Consider the following 19,061-nt stretch of genomic DNA (forward strand, 5'->3'; position numbering starts at 1 on the left):
CTACACGGTGTCGAACAGTACATGCGTATGTATACCTGAAAGTGGTCATTTGAAAATATGGCACCTTTTTTAGTCATTCGTGGAATAAAGGCATTTGTTTTCTGGTGAATTGGGACTTTCCCAGATCCAAATTATTCAGACTTTTAGGCCGTCCCCGTCGAGCCTGAATTATTGGTCGGCAACATACAGGTAACGTGAAATTCAATTTATGAAGGTGCTTTAATCATGAACACTATGCAAACCTGCCAACCACTGTGGCCATGCAGGTAATGCACAGTTGACACACCTCAGTGCAAAATTGTCTTTTTAACAGGATGGCACAGGAAATCTTGTTAGGTGTGATTTGGCGCATTTGGTGCAGGAGTGGGAGCACTGCTAAAGTTATCTGATAACTTCACCTAACTGACGTGCCTAATCATTAAAAAATGCTAATTTTGCAGAATTCAGAAACTTTTTCTTTTTTTCTGTTTTCACAGAACAATGAATGGGGCTAGCTTATGGTACTGAACGTCACACGTGCACTGCAAACAGCGCAATGGCAAAATAACCACAAGACAAAGAGCTCTTCTATCATAGTTAATGTACGCACCTTTAGATGACATTCTGCTCCAGTTAACGGATTAGAGTGAACATAAAAGACAGTCACAGACATACTGCAATACGCGTTGCAGCTAAAGCAGTGCAATACCAGAGGCATCCTCACCTAGCAGTGTCCTCTAAGAAGATGCCCTCGCGCTCTAGGTGCATGAACAGCTCTCCGCCGCTCAGGTAGTCCAGGATCAGGTAGAGCTTGCCGCCCGTTTGGAAAGCATAGATGAGGTCTACTATGAATGGGTGCTGCACACACGACAAATAAGGCAACGTCATCAGCATTGGGCAAGGTAACTGGCACACTAAAAAAAAAAAAAGTCATAGAGGCAGACTTGGCATCCATGCAAAGAGAGAGAAGCTGGCCAAGTGGACTGAACGGTGAAATGTAAGGCAATTTCGTTTCGACTATGTTGAGTGGCTAGAACAACTGAATTGGGAGTGACAAATAAATTAAGTGGGTCGCAAGGGTTCTAATATGTCTTTCTTTATTTTTGGTTTCAATTTGAATTAAACTTCACTGTCTCTATCAGTTTTTGATGCTGATTTCAAATCTACAATTACTTTTCTGATAGTTACTCTGGTTCAGAAAGCATTAAAGTCTGAAAATAAACTTAATGGGTACTTCTTACGGGGCTTTCTGGCAATTTCACCTTGTTAAACACTGAAATGGAAAAAAAAACTGTTGTTGGTACAATCCGACAAAGAGGGTGGCTTCACTGTTCTTCCGAGCAGTGTTTACAATACTAAGGTACCAGATGCCATAAACTCTTCATTTCTCAAGCGGGACGATGTGTGCCTAGCCGAAGTAAAGAAGGACGCACACAGGTTGTGTGAAAGCCCTGGAGTAGATGCACTCCATCGGGACTTGGGCAAAAGCAAAAAACATTAGTTTACAAATGTTCTTCATGGTCAAATGCATAAAGCTGACTACCCATTCCAAGTTATCAATTCCAAAAGCAGTTGCTGGCATAAAATCGCTAGCATGTCTTCTGCAGGCAAAATTGAAAGACAAGCAAATTGATGACCCATTACTGATAACCAGTTCTAATGAAGTTATAAAATTTTTAAGCAACAATGCCAAGGGCAGCTTCACTTCTCTGGACATAAAGAACTTATTCTATTCCATATCACATACTGATTTCTTCCCGTGTGTGGACAGTGCCATTGACACTCATGATGCAGTGAAGTTCCAGAATGAAACAGGTCTTGCCGCTGGGAAATTAATAGAAATTCTGAACTTTCATCTTTCCTCAACATTTGCCTTTTGGTGTGATTAAAACTTCGTACAAAAGACACGCGTCTGCATGGGTTCCTGCATCGCGCCTTGTTTAAGTAACTTGTTTATGGCCCATCAAGGTAGGAAAGTGTGCTCTCAATTGGAAGGACTAGGAGTAGCAAGAATATTCCAGTATGTTGACTACTTGGTTTTATTAGAGTGACAAATGTTTGCCTACCCCCAAGACGTCTGCTGTTTGCTCTGTTTTTAATGAATGTCTCAGGGCACTTCTTGTAACAACTGAAGTGCTCGTTAACGGAACTATCAGGATCTTGGATCCCAGCCTCATATTTGCAAGTAAACACGTGTGTTGCTATTAACCCTTTCGCTGTCACGGACGTACCGGTACGTCATCGCGCCTCCCCCCCACAGTGTCACTGACGTACCGGTACGTTCTCTATCGTGCGTTCAAAATTTCGTGCCAGAGCGCAAAGCTGGCGCTCCTGCATTGGCCACGCTATCTGTTGACTCTTTCTACAAGTTCGTATATTCGCCCTGACCTGTGTTACTCCATGTATTGAAGAGTATGGCGCGATTGCCACTCCCCACTTTCTCTTTGCTGAGTGGCACGGTGGCTCCGTGTTCGCTGTATCATGCGTGGCGCGCGTGTGCTTATGGGTTCAAGGGTTGCTCTGCCATCTCCGCTGGTTTGAAGGTTTTTATTTTTCTTCTGTTGGTGTGCCTGCTACGGCGCGTCAAGTTCAGGCGCACGTGCCGTTGCCTCTCCGAAAAGAGTGACTCGTTGCTGCTTTCGCTCTCTCGCCGCACCCTCGCTTCCGACTTGCAGCAGTAAACGTAAAGCCCTTCGAACTTTGTTTAGCCTTTTTCCATCTCCCTCTGTCTTCTTGATCACGCAACGTCCCATTGCTCTCCGTTGTGCGGGCGACTGAAAGCGCATCCTCCCTGCGCGTGGTTACTTTCGGATGGCTCAGTGCGCGGGACCTTCGTCTGTTCATTGGAGCAGTGGCTCAACTCCGATTCAGAATACCAGGCGAGCTCGGATTCGGACTCGGACAGAGTCGCATGCGAGGAAGAGGGTTCCGCATCATCAGATTCGGATGTTGAACGGATTTTATAGTCAGGCTGATGATGATGATGGTGTTTACTAACAACAGCTGCAGAACACTGAAATGTGCATATTGCATTGACTATGTTATTTGTATACCAATCATAATCAAAAATAAATTGCTACGTTCATTCCCTGTTATGCTCTTTCCCTGAAACCAAGCCGACACTGGGGGTGCGTCACGGCCAGAAAGGTCCGACAGCGAAAGGGTTAAAGGCAGAGAGGCAAAAAGCCCATCCTTACATACTTGTCAGCTCATTCAAAGCTGGTCAAGCGAGGTATCAATTTCTGCTTCAAAAGTGCCCTTCTGATGTCCTGCCTGCTGCACTTGGTTCACACAAGTTTTGAGTACCAAGTCTTGCGTCTGTTAGACGCCAGTTACACGTTGCATGCATTGTCAGCTGTTGCAGGAACCATTCTAAAGAAAAGTAAAAACAAAATTTGCAATGCCACTGACCAGGCGACGAAAGAAAAAAAGTAATCGTCTTGCCCTACCTACACAAGATTAGTCACAACCTGAAAAAGACTGGGAAACGTGTCGGTGTAGATATCGCATTCCCCTGCCTCTGTGAAGTTGTGTAGTTTGGGCACGAGGGTAAACGTAGATACGTGCAAGCCATTTGGGTGTGACAAGACGCACTGCAAACTTTTTGTATTGTGTGCTGAAGGGGTGGTTTACAGCATCCCTTTGGACTGTGGCAAAGACACAGCGTACTAGAAGGAAGCAATGGGCTTAATCAGTTGCTTTTTTGACGGTGTTAGCATCTCTCGGTGATGCCCTCTCGGTGAGCGCATATTTCCCCCCTCATCTTTTAAGAGGTTCAATAATTACAAGCATTTGTCTCGCAAACCATATTTATTTCATGGGAATTTTCCACGTCTCAATAATTTCTCTCGTCGTATTCGAGTGCTGATTGCCGTGTTCTAGTTTGTTAACGAAGCTTTCCCCTCAAGTCTAAATATTTTAAGGCAGTTTGTCGTGTGCGTACCATGGTCACGCACGCTTATATCGTCTTCCGTTTCTCTACCACGGTTGCGCTTTAAAACCACGGCGCTGCAATTTTGCTTTCCTTTCCTTCCATCTTCTCCACCCTTAAACTGGCTCGCTTAACTACTACACGTAGAGACAAAGCAACAATGCGCGCATTAGATCCCATAGATGAGATTAATATTTACCATTATTATTAGGGTTATAATTATATTCGAGTGCTGATTGCCGTGTTATAGTTTGTTAACGAAGCTTTCCCCTCAATTCTAAATATTTTAAGGCAGTTTTCCTAGTATCTAAAGCCGCTCGAGTTCGCTCTTCTCCTCGGGCGGCCATTTTTCCATGAAACCTGTTTAAGCTTTTCCTAGACGCTAGAGCTATACTACTATGTCCACGCAACCTTGAGCGATCGGAAAGTGCGTTTTCCCCTCTTGGCCGGCGGAGAAGGGAGGCTTCGTTCCGGCCGCGAAGCTCCCCACATCTCAGTAAGGTGCCTGGTGGTGGTCTCGTGCTGACGATGCCCTCTCGGTGAACGCATATTTCCCCCCTCATCTTCCCCCCCCCCATTTTCCCAAGAAATTATGCCTTCGAATCGACTATCGCGGACAACATCCGTCCCTTTCCACATAAGTATGAGGCTCGGAGCAGGAGCTATGGCGCTTGAAAGTAACGTGGGGCCTGACGAACCAACCGACTGAGCTATCCCTCCGGGCAACATCCAAGGGTCACGAGTTCAAATCACCTGTTATGTTTCTTTTTTTCTTTTTTTTCTTTCTTTTTAATGTCTTTTCCTTTATTTTATCACTGTACGGGAACCCTCCTAAAAAAAACATTATATATATCCTCAATTATGTATGGCCACACATGTGCAGGTCATAAATACCAGGTTCTCTAGCCGAGTGCCATCCGTGCGGTATAACCGAGCTCAGATTGGCACACCTTGACTGATCAAATAGGGCACCACTGTAGGTTAAATGAGGCGTAAAAGTCCTGCGGGACCTGCCGTGGTTGCTCAGTGGCTATGGTGTTAGACTGCTGAGCACGAGGTCGCGGGATCGGATCCCGGCCATGGCGGCCGCATTTCGATGGGGGCGAAATGCGAAAACACCCGGGTACTTGGAATTAGGTGCACGTTAAAGAACCCCAGGTGGTCGAAATTTCCGGAGTCCTCCACTACGGCGTGCCTCATAATCAGACAGTGGTTTTGTCACGTAAAACCCCATAATTTAATTTTTTTATTTAACTCCTGCAGGGATGGTAGAGTATCCGTCTCCTGTGCAAGAGGACCGTGGTTCAAATCCCGATGCCACGCAATTCTCCACCAGAAAATACGAAAAAAAAAACGTGTGTCGAGAAAATTGCACAAACAGGCCTGGAGTGCGGCCTGATCCCGGTGACCAGAACCGGTAACGCACTCTCTCACCAGAGCAGGATTGGCCACCCTGGTGCAGTACCTGGCCACAACCTCCTATATGAATACAACAATCAAACCCCGGCCCTCAGTCCCCAGCAGCCGCGAAGCAACTGACCATGGCGGCGGTCAGATCTGCGACGCTGCAGAGGGTGCTAAGAATACCTGGCTCCGGACAGGCTGCCATTGGAATCTGAACCTGGCAACGTTTAACGTTAGAACATTATCTAGTGAGGCGAGTCTAGCAGTGTTATTGGAGGAATTATAGGGTAGTAAATGGGATATAATAGGGCTCAGTGACGTTAGGAGGACAAAAGAAGCATATACAGTGCTAAAAAGCGCGCACATACTGTGCTACCGGGGCTTAGCAGAGAGACGAGAACTAGGAGTCGGATTCCTGATTAATAAGGAAATAGCTGGTAACATACAGGAATTCTATCATTATTCAAAAGACTAGCGCAATATAGCAGGGACAAAGACAGAGAAGACGACAGGACGAGCGCGGACGAGGTTAGCACTCGTCCTGTCGTCTTCTCTGTCTTTGTCCCTGCTATATTGCGCTAGTCTTTTGAATAATGATGATACACCAACTAGCCCAGCTTTCTGCTTTGATCGCTTTGAGGAATTCTATAGCATTAACAAGAGGGTGGCAGGTCTTGTTGTGAAACTTAATAAGAGGTACAAATTGAAGGTGGTACAAGCCTATGCCCCTACATGCAGTCATGATGACCAGGAAGTTGAAAGCTTTTATGAAGACGTGGAATCGGCGATGGGTAAAGTCAAAACAAAATACACTATACTGATGGGCGACTTCAATGCCAGGGTAGGCAAGAAGCAGGCTGGAGACAAGTCGGTAGGGGAATATGGCATAGGCTCTAGGAATAGCAGAGGAGAGTTATTAGTAGAGTTTACAGAACAGAATAATATGCGGATAATGAATACCTTTTTCCGCAAGCGGGTTAGTCGAAAGTGGACGTGGAGGAGCCCGAATGGTGAGACTAGAAATGAAATCGACTTCATACTCTGCGCGAACCCTGGCATCATACAAGATGTAGACGTGCTCGGCAAGGTAAGCTGCAGTGACCATAGGATGGTAAGAACTCGAATTGGGCTAGACTTGAGGAGGGAACGGAAGAAACTGATACACAAGAAGCCAATCAATGAGTTAGCGATAAGAGGGAAACTAGAGAAATTCCTGATCAAGCTACAGAACAGGTATTCGGCTTTAACTCAGGAAGAGGACCTTAGTGTTGAAGCAATGAACGACAATCTCATGGGCATCATCAAGGAGTGCGCAATAGAAGTCGGTGGTAACGCCGTTAGACAGGAAACCAGTAAGCTATCGCAGGAGACGAAAGATCTGATCAAGAAACGCCAATGTATGAAAGCCTCTAACCCTACAGCTACAATAGAACTGGCAGAACTTTCTAAGTTAATCAACAAGCATAAGACAGCGGACATCAGGAACTATAATATGGATAGAATTGAACAGGCTCTCAGGAACGGAGGAAGCCTAACAACAGTGAAGAAGAAACTAGGAATAGGCAAGAATCAGATGTGTGCGTTAAGAGACAAAGCTGGCAATATCGTTACTAATATGGATGAGATAGTTCAAGTGGCTGAGGAGTTCTATAGAGATTTATACAGTACCAGTGGCACCCACGACGATCGTGGAAGAGAGAATAGCCTGGAGGAATTCGAAATCCCCCAGGTAACGCCAGAAGAAGTAAAGAAAGCCTTAGGAGCTATGCAAAGGGGGAAGGCAGCTGGGGAGGATCAGGTAACAGCAGATTTGTTGAAGGATGGTGGTCAGATTGTTCTTGAGAAACTGGCCACCCTGTATACGCAATGCCTCATAACCTCGAGCGTACCGGAATCTTGGAAGAACGCTAACATAATCCTAATCCATAAGAAAGGGGACGCCAAAGACTTGAAAAATTATAGACCGATCAGCTTACTGTCCGTTGCGTACAAAGTATTTACTAAGGTAATTGCAAATAGAATCAGGAACACCTTAGACTTCTGTCAACCAAAGGACTAGGCAGGATTCTGTAAAGGCTACTCAACAATAGACCATATTCACACTATAAATCAAGTGATAGAGAAATGTGCAGAATATAATCAACCCTTATATATAGCTTTCATTGACTACGAGAAAGCGTTTGATTCAGTCGAAACCTCAGCAGTCATGGAGGCATTAGGGAATCGGGGTGTAGATGAGCCATATGTAAAAATACTGGAAGATATCTATAGCGGCTCCACAGCCACCGTAGTCCTCCACAAAGAAAGCTACAAAATCCCAATAAAGAAAGGCGTCAGACAGGGAGATACGATCTCTCCAATGCTATTCACAGCATGTTTACAGAAGGTATTCAGAAACCTGGAGTGGGAAGAATTGGGGATAAAAGTTGATGGAGAATACCTTAGCAACTTGCGATTCGCTGATGATATTGCCTTGCTTAGTAACTCAGGAGACCAATTGCAATGCATGCTCACTGACAAGGAGAGGCAAAGCAGAAGGGTGGGTCTGAAAATTAATCTGCAGAAAACTAAAGTAATGTTTAACAGTCTCGGAAGAGAACAGCAGTTTACGATAGGTAGCGAGGCACTGGAAGTGGTAAGGGAATACATCTACTTAGGGCAGGTAGTGACCACGGATCTGGATCATGAGACTGAAATAACCAGAAGAATAAGAATGGGTTGGGGGGCGTTTGGCAGGCATTCTCAAATCATGAAGAGCAGGTTGCCACTATCCCTCAAAAGGAAAGTGTATAACAGCTGTGTGTTACCAGTACTCACATATGGGGCAGAAACCTGGAGGCTTACGAAAAGGGTTCTGCTGAAATTGAGGATGACGCAACGAGCTATGGAAAGAAGAATGATGGGTGTAACGTTAAGGGATAAGAAAAGAGCAGATTGGCTGAGGCAACAAACGCGGGTAAATGACATCTTAGCTGAAATCAAGAAAAAGAAATGGGCATGGGCCGGACATTTAATGAGGAGGGAAGATAACCGATGGTCATTAAGGGTTACGGACTGGATTCCAAGGGAAAGGAAGCGTAGCAGGGGGCGGCAGAAAGTTAGGTGGGCGGATGACATTAAGACGTTTGCAGGGACAACATGGCCACAATTAGTACATGACCGGGGTAGTTGGAGAAGTATGGGAGAGGCCTTTGCCCTGCAGTGGGCGTAACTAGGCTGATGATGATGATGATATTTGTTTATGTCACAAGATATTTGCCACAACAGTACCTTGTGGAAAAGGACGACGCCAATCCATCGGTGAGTTACTGCCTATCCTAACCGCTAGACAAAGAAAACTCTTAAAAAACTCATTTAACAAACTTGGGCTATCGGTAACCTCGACAACCATTCTTTCTTTTGGTGCGACTTCACTGGGATTCAGCCACAGGAATGCTTTTCTTGCACTTTACAATTTTATTAGCGAGACAAAAGGAGTACCTTGCTGAATTACTAGAATTATCAATCATTTCATTTCTTTATGTTATTTTACTAATTATTCTAACAATACTTTTATTAAACTTCTAAATCACATTTCTAAAGTTCCACGTTCTACTATTGAAATTTAGTTTTGTTCTAATTCTAGACATACAGGAAACAGCCTGCTTCTTGGCCAATCCTTCATAGTGGGTACACACGTGTTTGGGAGACACGTGTGTGTCTCCGGAAGGGGCCTTAATATTTTCCAATTTATCAGGCAATTGTAAAAAATTAATTCCAAAAATAATTTTGTTGAATGACAGGGACGGTGACCAAATACACGGTTTCATGTTCTGTCGACCTAACCTGAAATGATTTTGTATCAAGATTATGGTCCACCAATGAGTTAGTCAGAAAACAGTGCAAGTGTACTTCCTAGGCAAGCTAAAAAAATGCAGGTACGCTAGCTAGACGGGGAGTGGGGGGAGGCATAGCGTTCGCCGCCAGCACTTCCCAGTAAACGTTACAGTTACATAACAATAATAATAATAATAATAATAATATATGGGGTTTTACGTGCCAAAACCACTTTCTGATTATGAGGCACGCTGTAGTGGGAGACTCCGGAAATTTTGACCACCTGGGGTTCTTTAACGTACACCTAAATCTAAGTACACGGGTGTTTTCGCATTTCACCCCCATCGAAATGCGGCCGTCGTGGCCAGGATTCGATCCCGCGACCTCGTGCTCAGCAGCCTAACACCATAGCCACTGAGCCACCATGGCGGGTGACACAGTTACATAAGCTGCAGTTGCCAACAAGCATGAGAAGCAGTTGGAGATCTTTGAATACTATCACGTTCCACTCTTAAACGCGAAGTTTAGGTATCAAAATTTTTCTTAACCCTTTAAGGCGCCTTGTACACAATTGTGTACATTGTACTTCTGGTGTTCTTTTCACGTTTAGGGCGCGCAATTTTCTATTAGGTTGGCTTTAGCGCATTCCCAAACTTTAAACTGACAATCATGTGCATTTTGGGTGCCATCTGTAGCATTTCGGTGAAGATGTTCATATCAAAACCAGAAATGGCGGACGCTGGAGCAGCAAAGAACGGTGAGTCAAGTTCTTATTTTTTTAGAGCCGCTTTTTTTTTTATTGTGGCAAGCGAAAAAAATTAGACGCGCTTGTGCATCATATGAAGTACCTAGGAGTGATAATTTCATCCATTCTGAGGAGATGACCGAACGCTAACGTTCGCACGCACATGTGTACACGATTGTGTACAAAGCGCCGTGGTCGCTGCAGAAATGAAGAACGCTGAGAGTTGCTTTGATTTTCTTTCCAGGTTTTTTGGCCATTCGTCGTTCTTCTTTCTACAGTGCAAACAAGCATAAGAAAACCCAAAAGACAGCTGAAAGGCTTTTGGAGCTCATTGCTGATAAATGTTTCAGACGTCGGGGAAAGTGACAAAGAAGAAGCCACGTGAGAAGCGACCGACGCCTGCGTTACAGCTGCGTTCACCAACCTCACAGAAGAGGAAGATGCTGCTGCAGGGGAAACGCATGCTGAAGAAGTGGACACTGAGAGTGCTTTTTCCTTTTGTGAACCTGGGTACCTGCAATTCATTGCTGGACTACCACCGCGACAATCAAACGCTGCCTAAAGGTAAACTCCTATATTTGATGAATTTTCGCTTGCAAGCTGCCGAAGCATTATTTAAGTCGATACTACCCGAGAAAAAGCGTGGAAGGCCTTCTCTTGCAGAGATTCAAGCACCACAACCAAAGATAGGGCAAAAAAGCAAGAATATCGCTTCCTTGCACCGACGCGCACTACGACTCCTTTGACCATTGGCCCGAATCCCGTGACCAGAAGGTGCGAATTAGGTGCAAGCTCGGGAAGTGCACACGAGGCGCCCGGATATTCTGCATGAAATGCGCCGTGCCACTGTGCCTGACGATAGAGAGAAATTGCTTCCTCGCATTCCACAAGTGAATTTTGTGCCCACCGAGGCGCTGTGTACACAATTGTGTACGATGTTGCAAATAATAAAGTTTCATGATAACTTTCAAGGATTCGATGGTTTTGTGTTTCTTAGGTCCCAAAAAGAATGTTTATATATAAAAAAATTTTTTCCTATGCATAATTGCAAGTGGCGCCTGAAAGGGTTAAGATCCTCGATACAGTAAGAGCCCGCGTATAATACGAGGTTTTATTCCTATTATTAGAGTCCAAAATTTTCGCCTCGTACTATATGTGAATCCGTACGAAAATTTCGGTCAGAAATTTGGGCTAGAAGTTTTGGTTTTGTTATTGCTGCATGGCTATGGCTTGACTTCATTATTGCTGCATGGCTACGGCTTGGCTTCCTTATTGCTGCATGGCTACGGCTTGATTTCGTTATTGCTGCATGAATACAGCATCATTTCTTTATTGTTGAGTGCACACCTTGGCAGCACACATTCATTGTGAAGTGCATCTTTCTTATTCCGCATTGAAGGACCAAGAAAACAGTACTCAGCTGCTTTCAAGAGAAAGGTTATTTTAGCCGCACAGGACATCGGCAACAATGCAGCCGGGAGGCAGTTTGGCAACGAGGGAAGCATTCGTGGATGGCGTCAACAGAAGGAAGCTCTTTTTGCGTGCAGTGGAACGCGAAGAAGCTTTTGTGGCCTGAAGAGTGGAATATTCCCGGAAATTGAACTCGCCCTGACGGAGTTTGTACGCCAACAGCGAGCTACGCATCTAGATGTGAGCGTGGAGCAGGCTTGCAAGCTTGCAGGCTAAGGAGCTTGCAAGAGAAAAAGGGCTACTGAGCTCCGCCTTCAAAGCGAGCAAGCACTTGACTTATCGCTACATCTGCCGTGCTATTTCCCTTACGCCTCCGAACTTCGATTTCGCAAAAGCTGCACAAATCGCCCAAAGGGCTGCTTGTGGCTTTCCAGGGCCATGTTATTTCGCTGCGCAAGTCCAAGAAGTTCCAGCTAGGGCAAATCGGCAATGCTGACCAAACGCCGGTTTATCTGGACATGCCATTGCCCCTCACCATGCACGAAAAGGGATCTAAACAAGTTTATGTCCGGTTCACTGGCAACGAGAAAACACGAGTTACCGTCATGTTGTCGTGCACGGCAGACGCACGTAAGCTTCCGCCCTATGTTGTCTTCAAGCGAAGAACAGAGCTGAAGGTGAGGAGCTGCCAAAAAATGTGGTCGTGAGATGCCATAAGAAAGGCTGGATGAACGAGAATCTTGTGCTCAACTGGATAAAGTCCGTCTGGTGTAGGCGGCCCAGCGCACTGCTGTCGTTCCTGTCCATCCTTGTGCTGGATGCATTTTGTTGCCATTTGGCCGACTCAGTGAAGAGGTTGTTGCGCAAATCCGGCACTGAACTCGTCATTTTCTCAGGTGGGATGACGTCTCAGCTGCAGCCATTATATGTTTGCATGAACAAGCCGTTCAAGGATGCGGTCAAGCGGTGTTAGGCAGATTGGATGTGCTCAGGTGAGCCTGCAGTGACGCCGACCGGGCGGCTGAAGAGGGCTTCGCCAGCGGCGCTATGCAAGTGGATTGTGGACGCATGGACCAGCATAACAGAGGACCTTGTGGATCACGCATTCAAGAAGTGTGGCATCTCGAACGTACTCGATGGCACAGAGGATGAGTACCTCTGGGAAGGTATGTCTGACGAAGTACTATCCGAAAAGAACGCAGCTAAGGAAGACAGTGGTTGAAGTGCAGAGTACAATATAAATAAATGTTTCCCTCGAGTTTTCCTAACTCGTATTACATGCGGATAAAACTTTTTTTTCTATTTCGTGTCCCAAAAATTTCACCTTGTACTATATGCGGGTTCGTATTATACGCTGGGTTTTACAGTAATTCAACATTCGGTTGATTCGGACATATTTTTCAGTCTCGTGAAATCTGTATTAACGAGGTTTTACTGCATACGTGAGTCTACTGGGGCGCTTCAAAGTAGTATAACCACAAAGAGCCCACTTGACACACCCACCTTGACTACCTCCAGAATGTTCCGTTCAGCCTTTGTGTGTGCAGTGTCCTTCTGGTTCCGGACAATGGTGGCCTGAAAGGAAAGCCAGCACGCATTTCGTTAGTCAGCAGGACAGAGCAGCACATGCTGCGTGCAACGTGTCCTACACAGCTGCAGCACAGGATGCTAGCAACTACAGTTGTACCTCATTATAACGAAGTCACATCCGACATGGAAATGACTACATTATTACCCAATACTCGGTATGTAACATTCTTAGATGCTATTATGGGTGAGAAATCTTAATATGTGAAGCAGCACACGACACAAAGAAGCAGAATAAACAAACAGTACAAAAAATATTTTAGACTTAGTTATGTGCAATGTGTCATATATTCAGGCTTATTAAATAGGCTCGACTATTTTCCTTCCAAAGCAGGTCTTCATTTAACACACATACACACACACAGATTCCTGATTATTCAGGATATTCTTTACAAGACCTATTCTGCAGAAGCAATGATGCTTGTATGTTGGACAGGGCGTTGTCTTTGTTGTCTTTCAAGAACTTTTTACGAATTTAACCCTCCCTGCTCCAATTCACGCAGAAATCAGTTTGAAGTATTTTGTGTTGGTGCACCTGGCTCGCAAGTAACACGTCCAGGACTATTGTTCTGTAAAGAGGTTGCAAATGGCAGCCAAAGTTTCAGCAGTGAGAACAAGCGTAATATAGGCCCTTTCTCAAACATCGTGCCAGGCAACACTGTGCTGCAATTACTGAAATGAAAGCCATGCTGCAAAAGACTGCGACCACATGTGCAAGTGCCTTTGCAATTTGAATACGAGCTACATACCACAACAAAGATCTAGCACATAAACCTTGCAAGTGCAGACAAATCACTGGAGCGATCTAATAAGTACATCATAAAGTGGTAGTCGCTCACAGAAGTTGTTTCGAGTGACACTCGCACTTCAAATGAGGGAGAACGTCAATGAAGCACATTCAGGGATGAGGAAGAGGTTCCATAAATGACAAAAGTGGCTCATGCGGACCACTGGAGAAATACTTCCAATGCCTGTGGCATTACTGACACCTATCTGTGTGTCATCCAGTGCAGTCCAGGCAATCCACATTTCCTATAAGACCTGCCTCTACTGTGAGAACTCGGCAACCATTGTAAGCTGCAACTACAGTGAAATCTTCTTACTAGAAACATTATAGTATGAAAAAAAATTCAGATTATCAAAAATTTTAGAAATCCCCAGTACATTGGGGATATTAAAGCCTATTGTTCCAATGTCAAAATATTTCAGTACTATGAATTTCTAAACAAAGAATATTTCAAAATGACGAGCAAGAATCCATGCTTTCCCCATTTCAGTAGCACCTTAAAATAAATTCATAAGCTGAGTTATCGCCCACATTTGTGGCTTACAGAAGCCGTGAGAAATTAAGCACCAGCAGCAGCAGGTGGCTGCAATTACAAACCTGTACCAGCCTTATTGCCATCGCCTACAGTAACGGTGGCCTGCAGAAATACTGGAAACTACACAAATCGGCACCGATGGCACTGCAAAGACTGCGAGATCCACCCTTTGTTATGTTCACAATACGACAGTATTGAAGGATTGCACATAAAGACAGCTGTGGAAAGGTGGGCTCGCATTTTTAAAGATTAATCTAAACCTGAGATTGATCAGCACATTGGCAAACGATATAAGGAAAGCGATACCGTATTTACTACTCGCATAATCGCACTCGCGTAATGATCGCACCCCTGAATTTTGTCGTAAAAATTCGATTTTTTTAAATTTCATGTGTACTGATCGCACCCCGAACTTGCTGCAGCTGTATGTCGTGTGCCAAGTCTAGCTAATAATGATCGCGCTTGCCATCTGTTGAATGCTAGATGAACGACTCTTCAAGACAAACCAAGCGGTCTGCACACACCAAACACTCTTAAGCGAATGCCCCATTTCATTCCTTTCATCACTTTCCACACTTCCATGACAAAAAAAAAAAAAAGCTACAAGCAAACTTGCTTTTATTATGTGTAGGCTTTATAATGGTTGTGGTCAACAATAACAAACAAGGCGTGTTTCGATTCTTCTTGTCTGCACTCGTGGGCACGAAACTACTATCGTGAGTGGCAACGATAGTACGGTAGCCACATTTACACTGATACGTTAAAAGTGTACCCTATTCATACACCGACGCTTGTAACACAGCTAAGATGTTCCCTCACCCTTATGGGAAACATGCCCTATTAGGATAGCAGTGAAGACAAATGCCGCAGTTTCCGCAGCATGCTTGCCATGTGTTTCTAGTCACTGGCAGCTACGCTCGCCCATCTCTGTCCCCTCAAAGGGGACATGGCTAGGTTATTGTCGCAAACTTGCTGATATTAATGATATTATTCATTACTGATATGGGGGAAACTGTTTCAATGCGTGTAATGGACTCACGAGAAGAAAAAGAAATCGCGTTCGGCGTGTTTGGCTTGCTCTGCCGGCCGACATTTTTGTTTTGGTGCCCCGCACTACATACAGCGGTAGCCGCCTATTTGTCGACCTGTTGTCATCCCGCAGCAAACGCGGGATGAAAAATTTTCCTTTTCGTGGGAAATCTAAGCCGCCTAATGATCGCACCCCTGAATTTGTGTCAATTTTTTTTACAGAAAAGTGCGATCATTATGTGAGTAAATACGGTAACATTTATAAACGATTTGCAATATTGCCAACCTTTGGCGACAATGAGAAGTGGCACAGCATGTACAGATCTCGGATCGACGTACACATACACTGTGCACTTTACTGACAACGATCCGCATTATCAGCTAGGTTGCACGTTTAGCGAGCATGACGACTCAAGACTCGTTCTCTTACATTCTGAAGAAGCACGCCGCTGCATGGCTCATAATTTATGTGCGACAACTGGTGTACAGCCGGGAATCATCGCGGCGGGATCGCTGTCACCCTTGAGCATTACATTTCGCATAAGTGCAGACGAAATATGCATGGAACTGTGGCTTGCAATCTCACTGTTGGCGACCGTCAGTGCGGTGTACGGAGCTACGGCTTGGCACGCATTTGTACAGTGTTAACAGATCCTAGGTCTGTACAAGCTGTGCATGCACTAGCTGGAGATGACCGCTTTACATAAATGCGTGTTCTCACTCTTATCGTGTGGAATCTGTCACTAGTGTAAACCCATTTGTGGAGGTACTGCTTACAAATGTAGGTGATCCCCCTTGCTTAATTTAGTTTTTAGTGGCAATTTTAATGTTTCTAATCCAACAAGTTTTTTAAAAATAGGAACAATTTTTGGCAGTCCTATGAGATTCATTATGTATTGAAATTTCCCTGTAGTTTCATCACAAATGGTGCCGCTGGTGGTGTACTGCAGAAAATTTGAATGTCATACAAATGCATGCACTTGTGGTTCCCATGCTTGCCTTGGCCTTGAAGTGCTTGAAAAATGGCAAGCCAAGTAATGGCCTAATAATGCTTGTTTGTGATGAAAGACTTGTTTGACATACACAGCAGTGTTTCTCCGGAAGTCTTCTTTGAAGTTTTGCTACTCTAGTTCTACACTCCATCTCGCAAGTACCTTGCAGCATGGTCGAAGGCACGAGGAGTACACAGGTAATAGCCTTGCGTAACGGAATACAGTCAAACCCACATAAAACAATCCTACATACAATAATCTATCGGTTATAGCGACCACATTTCAGTGCATTTTTTATTTTTTGACTCTGGCCATTGAAACTGCTTCCAGATATAAGGAATGTTTTTTAAATCCCCGTGCTGTTCCAATAGACGCTTCGAACCCGGCAATGATAAAAAGAGGGTGCATGCAAAGTACCAAATAACGGAGCACAGAAACTCGACCAAACTGGGTGCACGGCAGAGTGCACCCTGCTCCAGTCAAACCACTCCGATTATACGACCTTTCCGACGAGCAAGCAACCACTGCGCACAGATTTCAAAAGCCGCGAAAAAGGTTGCTTGCTTTTAGGCATGCCTGCAGGAGGGAGGAGGAGGAGGCATACACCATGAACAGCATGGTGCGGGGTGCACACTGGTGCGATGTCGGATGCCACAACGGTACAATTTCGTTTTTTGCGCAGTTGTCTATGAAGTACCACGTGCACTGCACCTATTTCAGCAATTTGAAACAACCAGTTATGTCCTACCACCACGGGATCAATGGCCTCTCAAGTGTTCCTGCTGTTACTGTCAATATCCCTGTAACCCAAGTTGGCGCGCTACTGCCACACAATGTTGCAAAGGACCGGCGATTACTATGCCATTATCAGGAGACCACAGTACGGCTACTCTTCTTTTACACGTTGCCGAATGCCGATAATGGTCTACCTTTCAAACACTTTTTTTTTTTTGCTAAAAGTGACATAGATAACATAATTTTATGGCTCCTATGTGGCCAACACACAGTCATAAAGTGGTGACCACGATGTCTGAGGCCTTCGCCAAATGGCGGCATCATGCCGCAGCAGTTTCCAAAGCTTACGTTCCAGCCAACTAGAATGGTTTGGTCTCTTATGCAGAATACGGTTAAGTACTGCTGGTGGTAAATATACTACAAGCTCATGATTAAAAAATTGCAACTGCACTAGTAGTTCTGAAACTACTGGCAAACGAAACCAGGTGCCATTTCGAAACAGCCATACAATGCCGCTTTTCGTTCCTTAGATGCATGTTTCTAACTGAAATTTGCAGCTAGATGTGAGAAAAAAAAAACGACACTGCAAATCTGCTTTTCGGTTTAAAGTGCTGCTGAATTGCAGCTGCTGATGCCAGCTTCAGTGCGGTTATTTTTTTAGTGTTCTTGAGGGGGAGTCCATATACCGTACTTACTCACATAATGATCACATTTTCTTGTAAAGAAAATTGACACAAATTCAGGGGTGCAATCATTATGCAGGTTAAATTTTTTTTTCATCCCGCGTTTGCTGCGGGATGACAACAGGTCAACAAGCAGACGGCTGCCACTGTAACAGTGCGAGACACCAAAACAAATATGGCAGCCAGCGGAGCAAGTGAAACATGCCGAAGGAAATTTTTTTTCTTCTCGTGAGTACATTACGCGCATTGGAACAGTTTTTTTCGTATTAGTATTGAATAATATCGTTGATATCTGCAAGTTTGCGACAATAACCTAGCCATGTCCCCTTTGAAGGGACAGAAACAGAGATGGGCGCGCTTAGCTGCCAGTGACATAGAAACACATGGCGGGCATGCTGCGGAAACTGCGGCATTTGTCTTCACTGCTATCCTAATATGGCACGTTTCCGCTAAAGGTGGGCGAGAATCTTAGCTGTGTTACAAGCATTGGCGTATGAATAGGGTACACTTCTAATGTATCAGTGTAAACGTGGCTACTATCGTTGCTGCTCGCAATTTGCTGCGTGCCCACGAGTGCAGACAAGAATCGAAAGGCGTCTTTTTTGTTGTTGACCACAACCATTATGAAGCCTACAAATAATAAAGCCGAGGCAAGTTTGGTTGTAGCTTTTTTTCATGGAAGTGTGGAAAATGATGAAAGGAATGAAAGGGGGCATCTGCTTAATGTTCAGGTGGGCAGACCACTTGCTATGTCTTCAAGAGTCGTTCGCATAGCATTTGACAGCATTTGACAGCATTCGACAGATGGTAGGCACAATCATCATTACCTAGACTCTGCACACGGCATATCGCCACGACAAGTTCAGAGTGCGATCATACATGGGAAAGAAAAAAAAATTGAATTTTGATGACAAAATTCAGAGGTGCGATCATTATGCGATTAAATAGGGTGTACCAAACAACTGTCACTTGTGTTTACTTGCAGGCGCGTGTGCAGGCTTCATGTGTCCTTTGACTCGGCTGGATTGCCTACGAGGACCTTTCCGTGTTGACAAGCCACCATGGCAAGTCGTCATTGCCATTATGATGCAACATTAAAAAGATACGAGGTAACTGAAGCCGAAGCTTTGGGCAACTGTGCAGCAGGCTGGAAATATGGCGTGCATGAAAACAATGTGCATTGCTGGAGTAAGGAGGCCCTCTTTGCCTGCTCAGTGATGTGAAAAGCTTTTCAGGGACCACAGAAGGGTGTGTTTCCCAAAGTGGAGGCAAGCCTGAGTGAATCTGTTAAAGGAACCAGGAGCCATGGTATGTTGCAGATAAAGGCACGCGAGTTCGCAATGGATCGCAGCGTCTCTGGATCACAATTCAAGGTCAGCCAAGGCTGGGCACAGAACTTCATGAAAAGACCTGAGTTCTCCCTTACAA

General features: G+C 44.8%; 1 protein-coding gene across 4 annotated transcripts in view; it reads right to left on the bottom strand.

Moving 5' to 3' along the window:
* Positions 1 to 19,061, bottom strand: part of LOC139055916 (ribosomal protein S6 kinase beta-1-like) — a 129,045-nt gene that overhangs the window by 79,152 nt on the left and 30,832 nt on the right. For all 4 annotated transcript variants that reach the window (XM_070533561.1, XM_070533560.1, XM_070533562.1 and 1 more), the window contains 2 exons: positions 12,789 to 12,860; positions 704 to 837 (listed from right to left, as the gene is read on the bottom strand). In XM_070533561.1, the coding sequence (XP_070389662.1) occupies positions 704 to 837; positions 12,789 to 12,860 (206 nt within the window). The remainder of the gene's footprint in view (positions 1 to 703; positions 838 to 12,788; positions 12,861 to 19,061) is intronic.

The sequence above is a fragment of the Dermacentor albipictus genome, chromosome 2 (genome assembly GCF_038994185.2).
Source record: "Dermacentor albipictus isolate Rhodes 1998 colony chromosome 2, USDA_Dalb.pri_finalv2, whole genome shotgun sequence".
NCBI lineage: Eukaryota > Metazoa > Arthropoda > Arachnida > Ixodida > Ixodidae > Dermacentor > Dermacentor albipictus.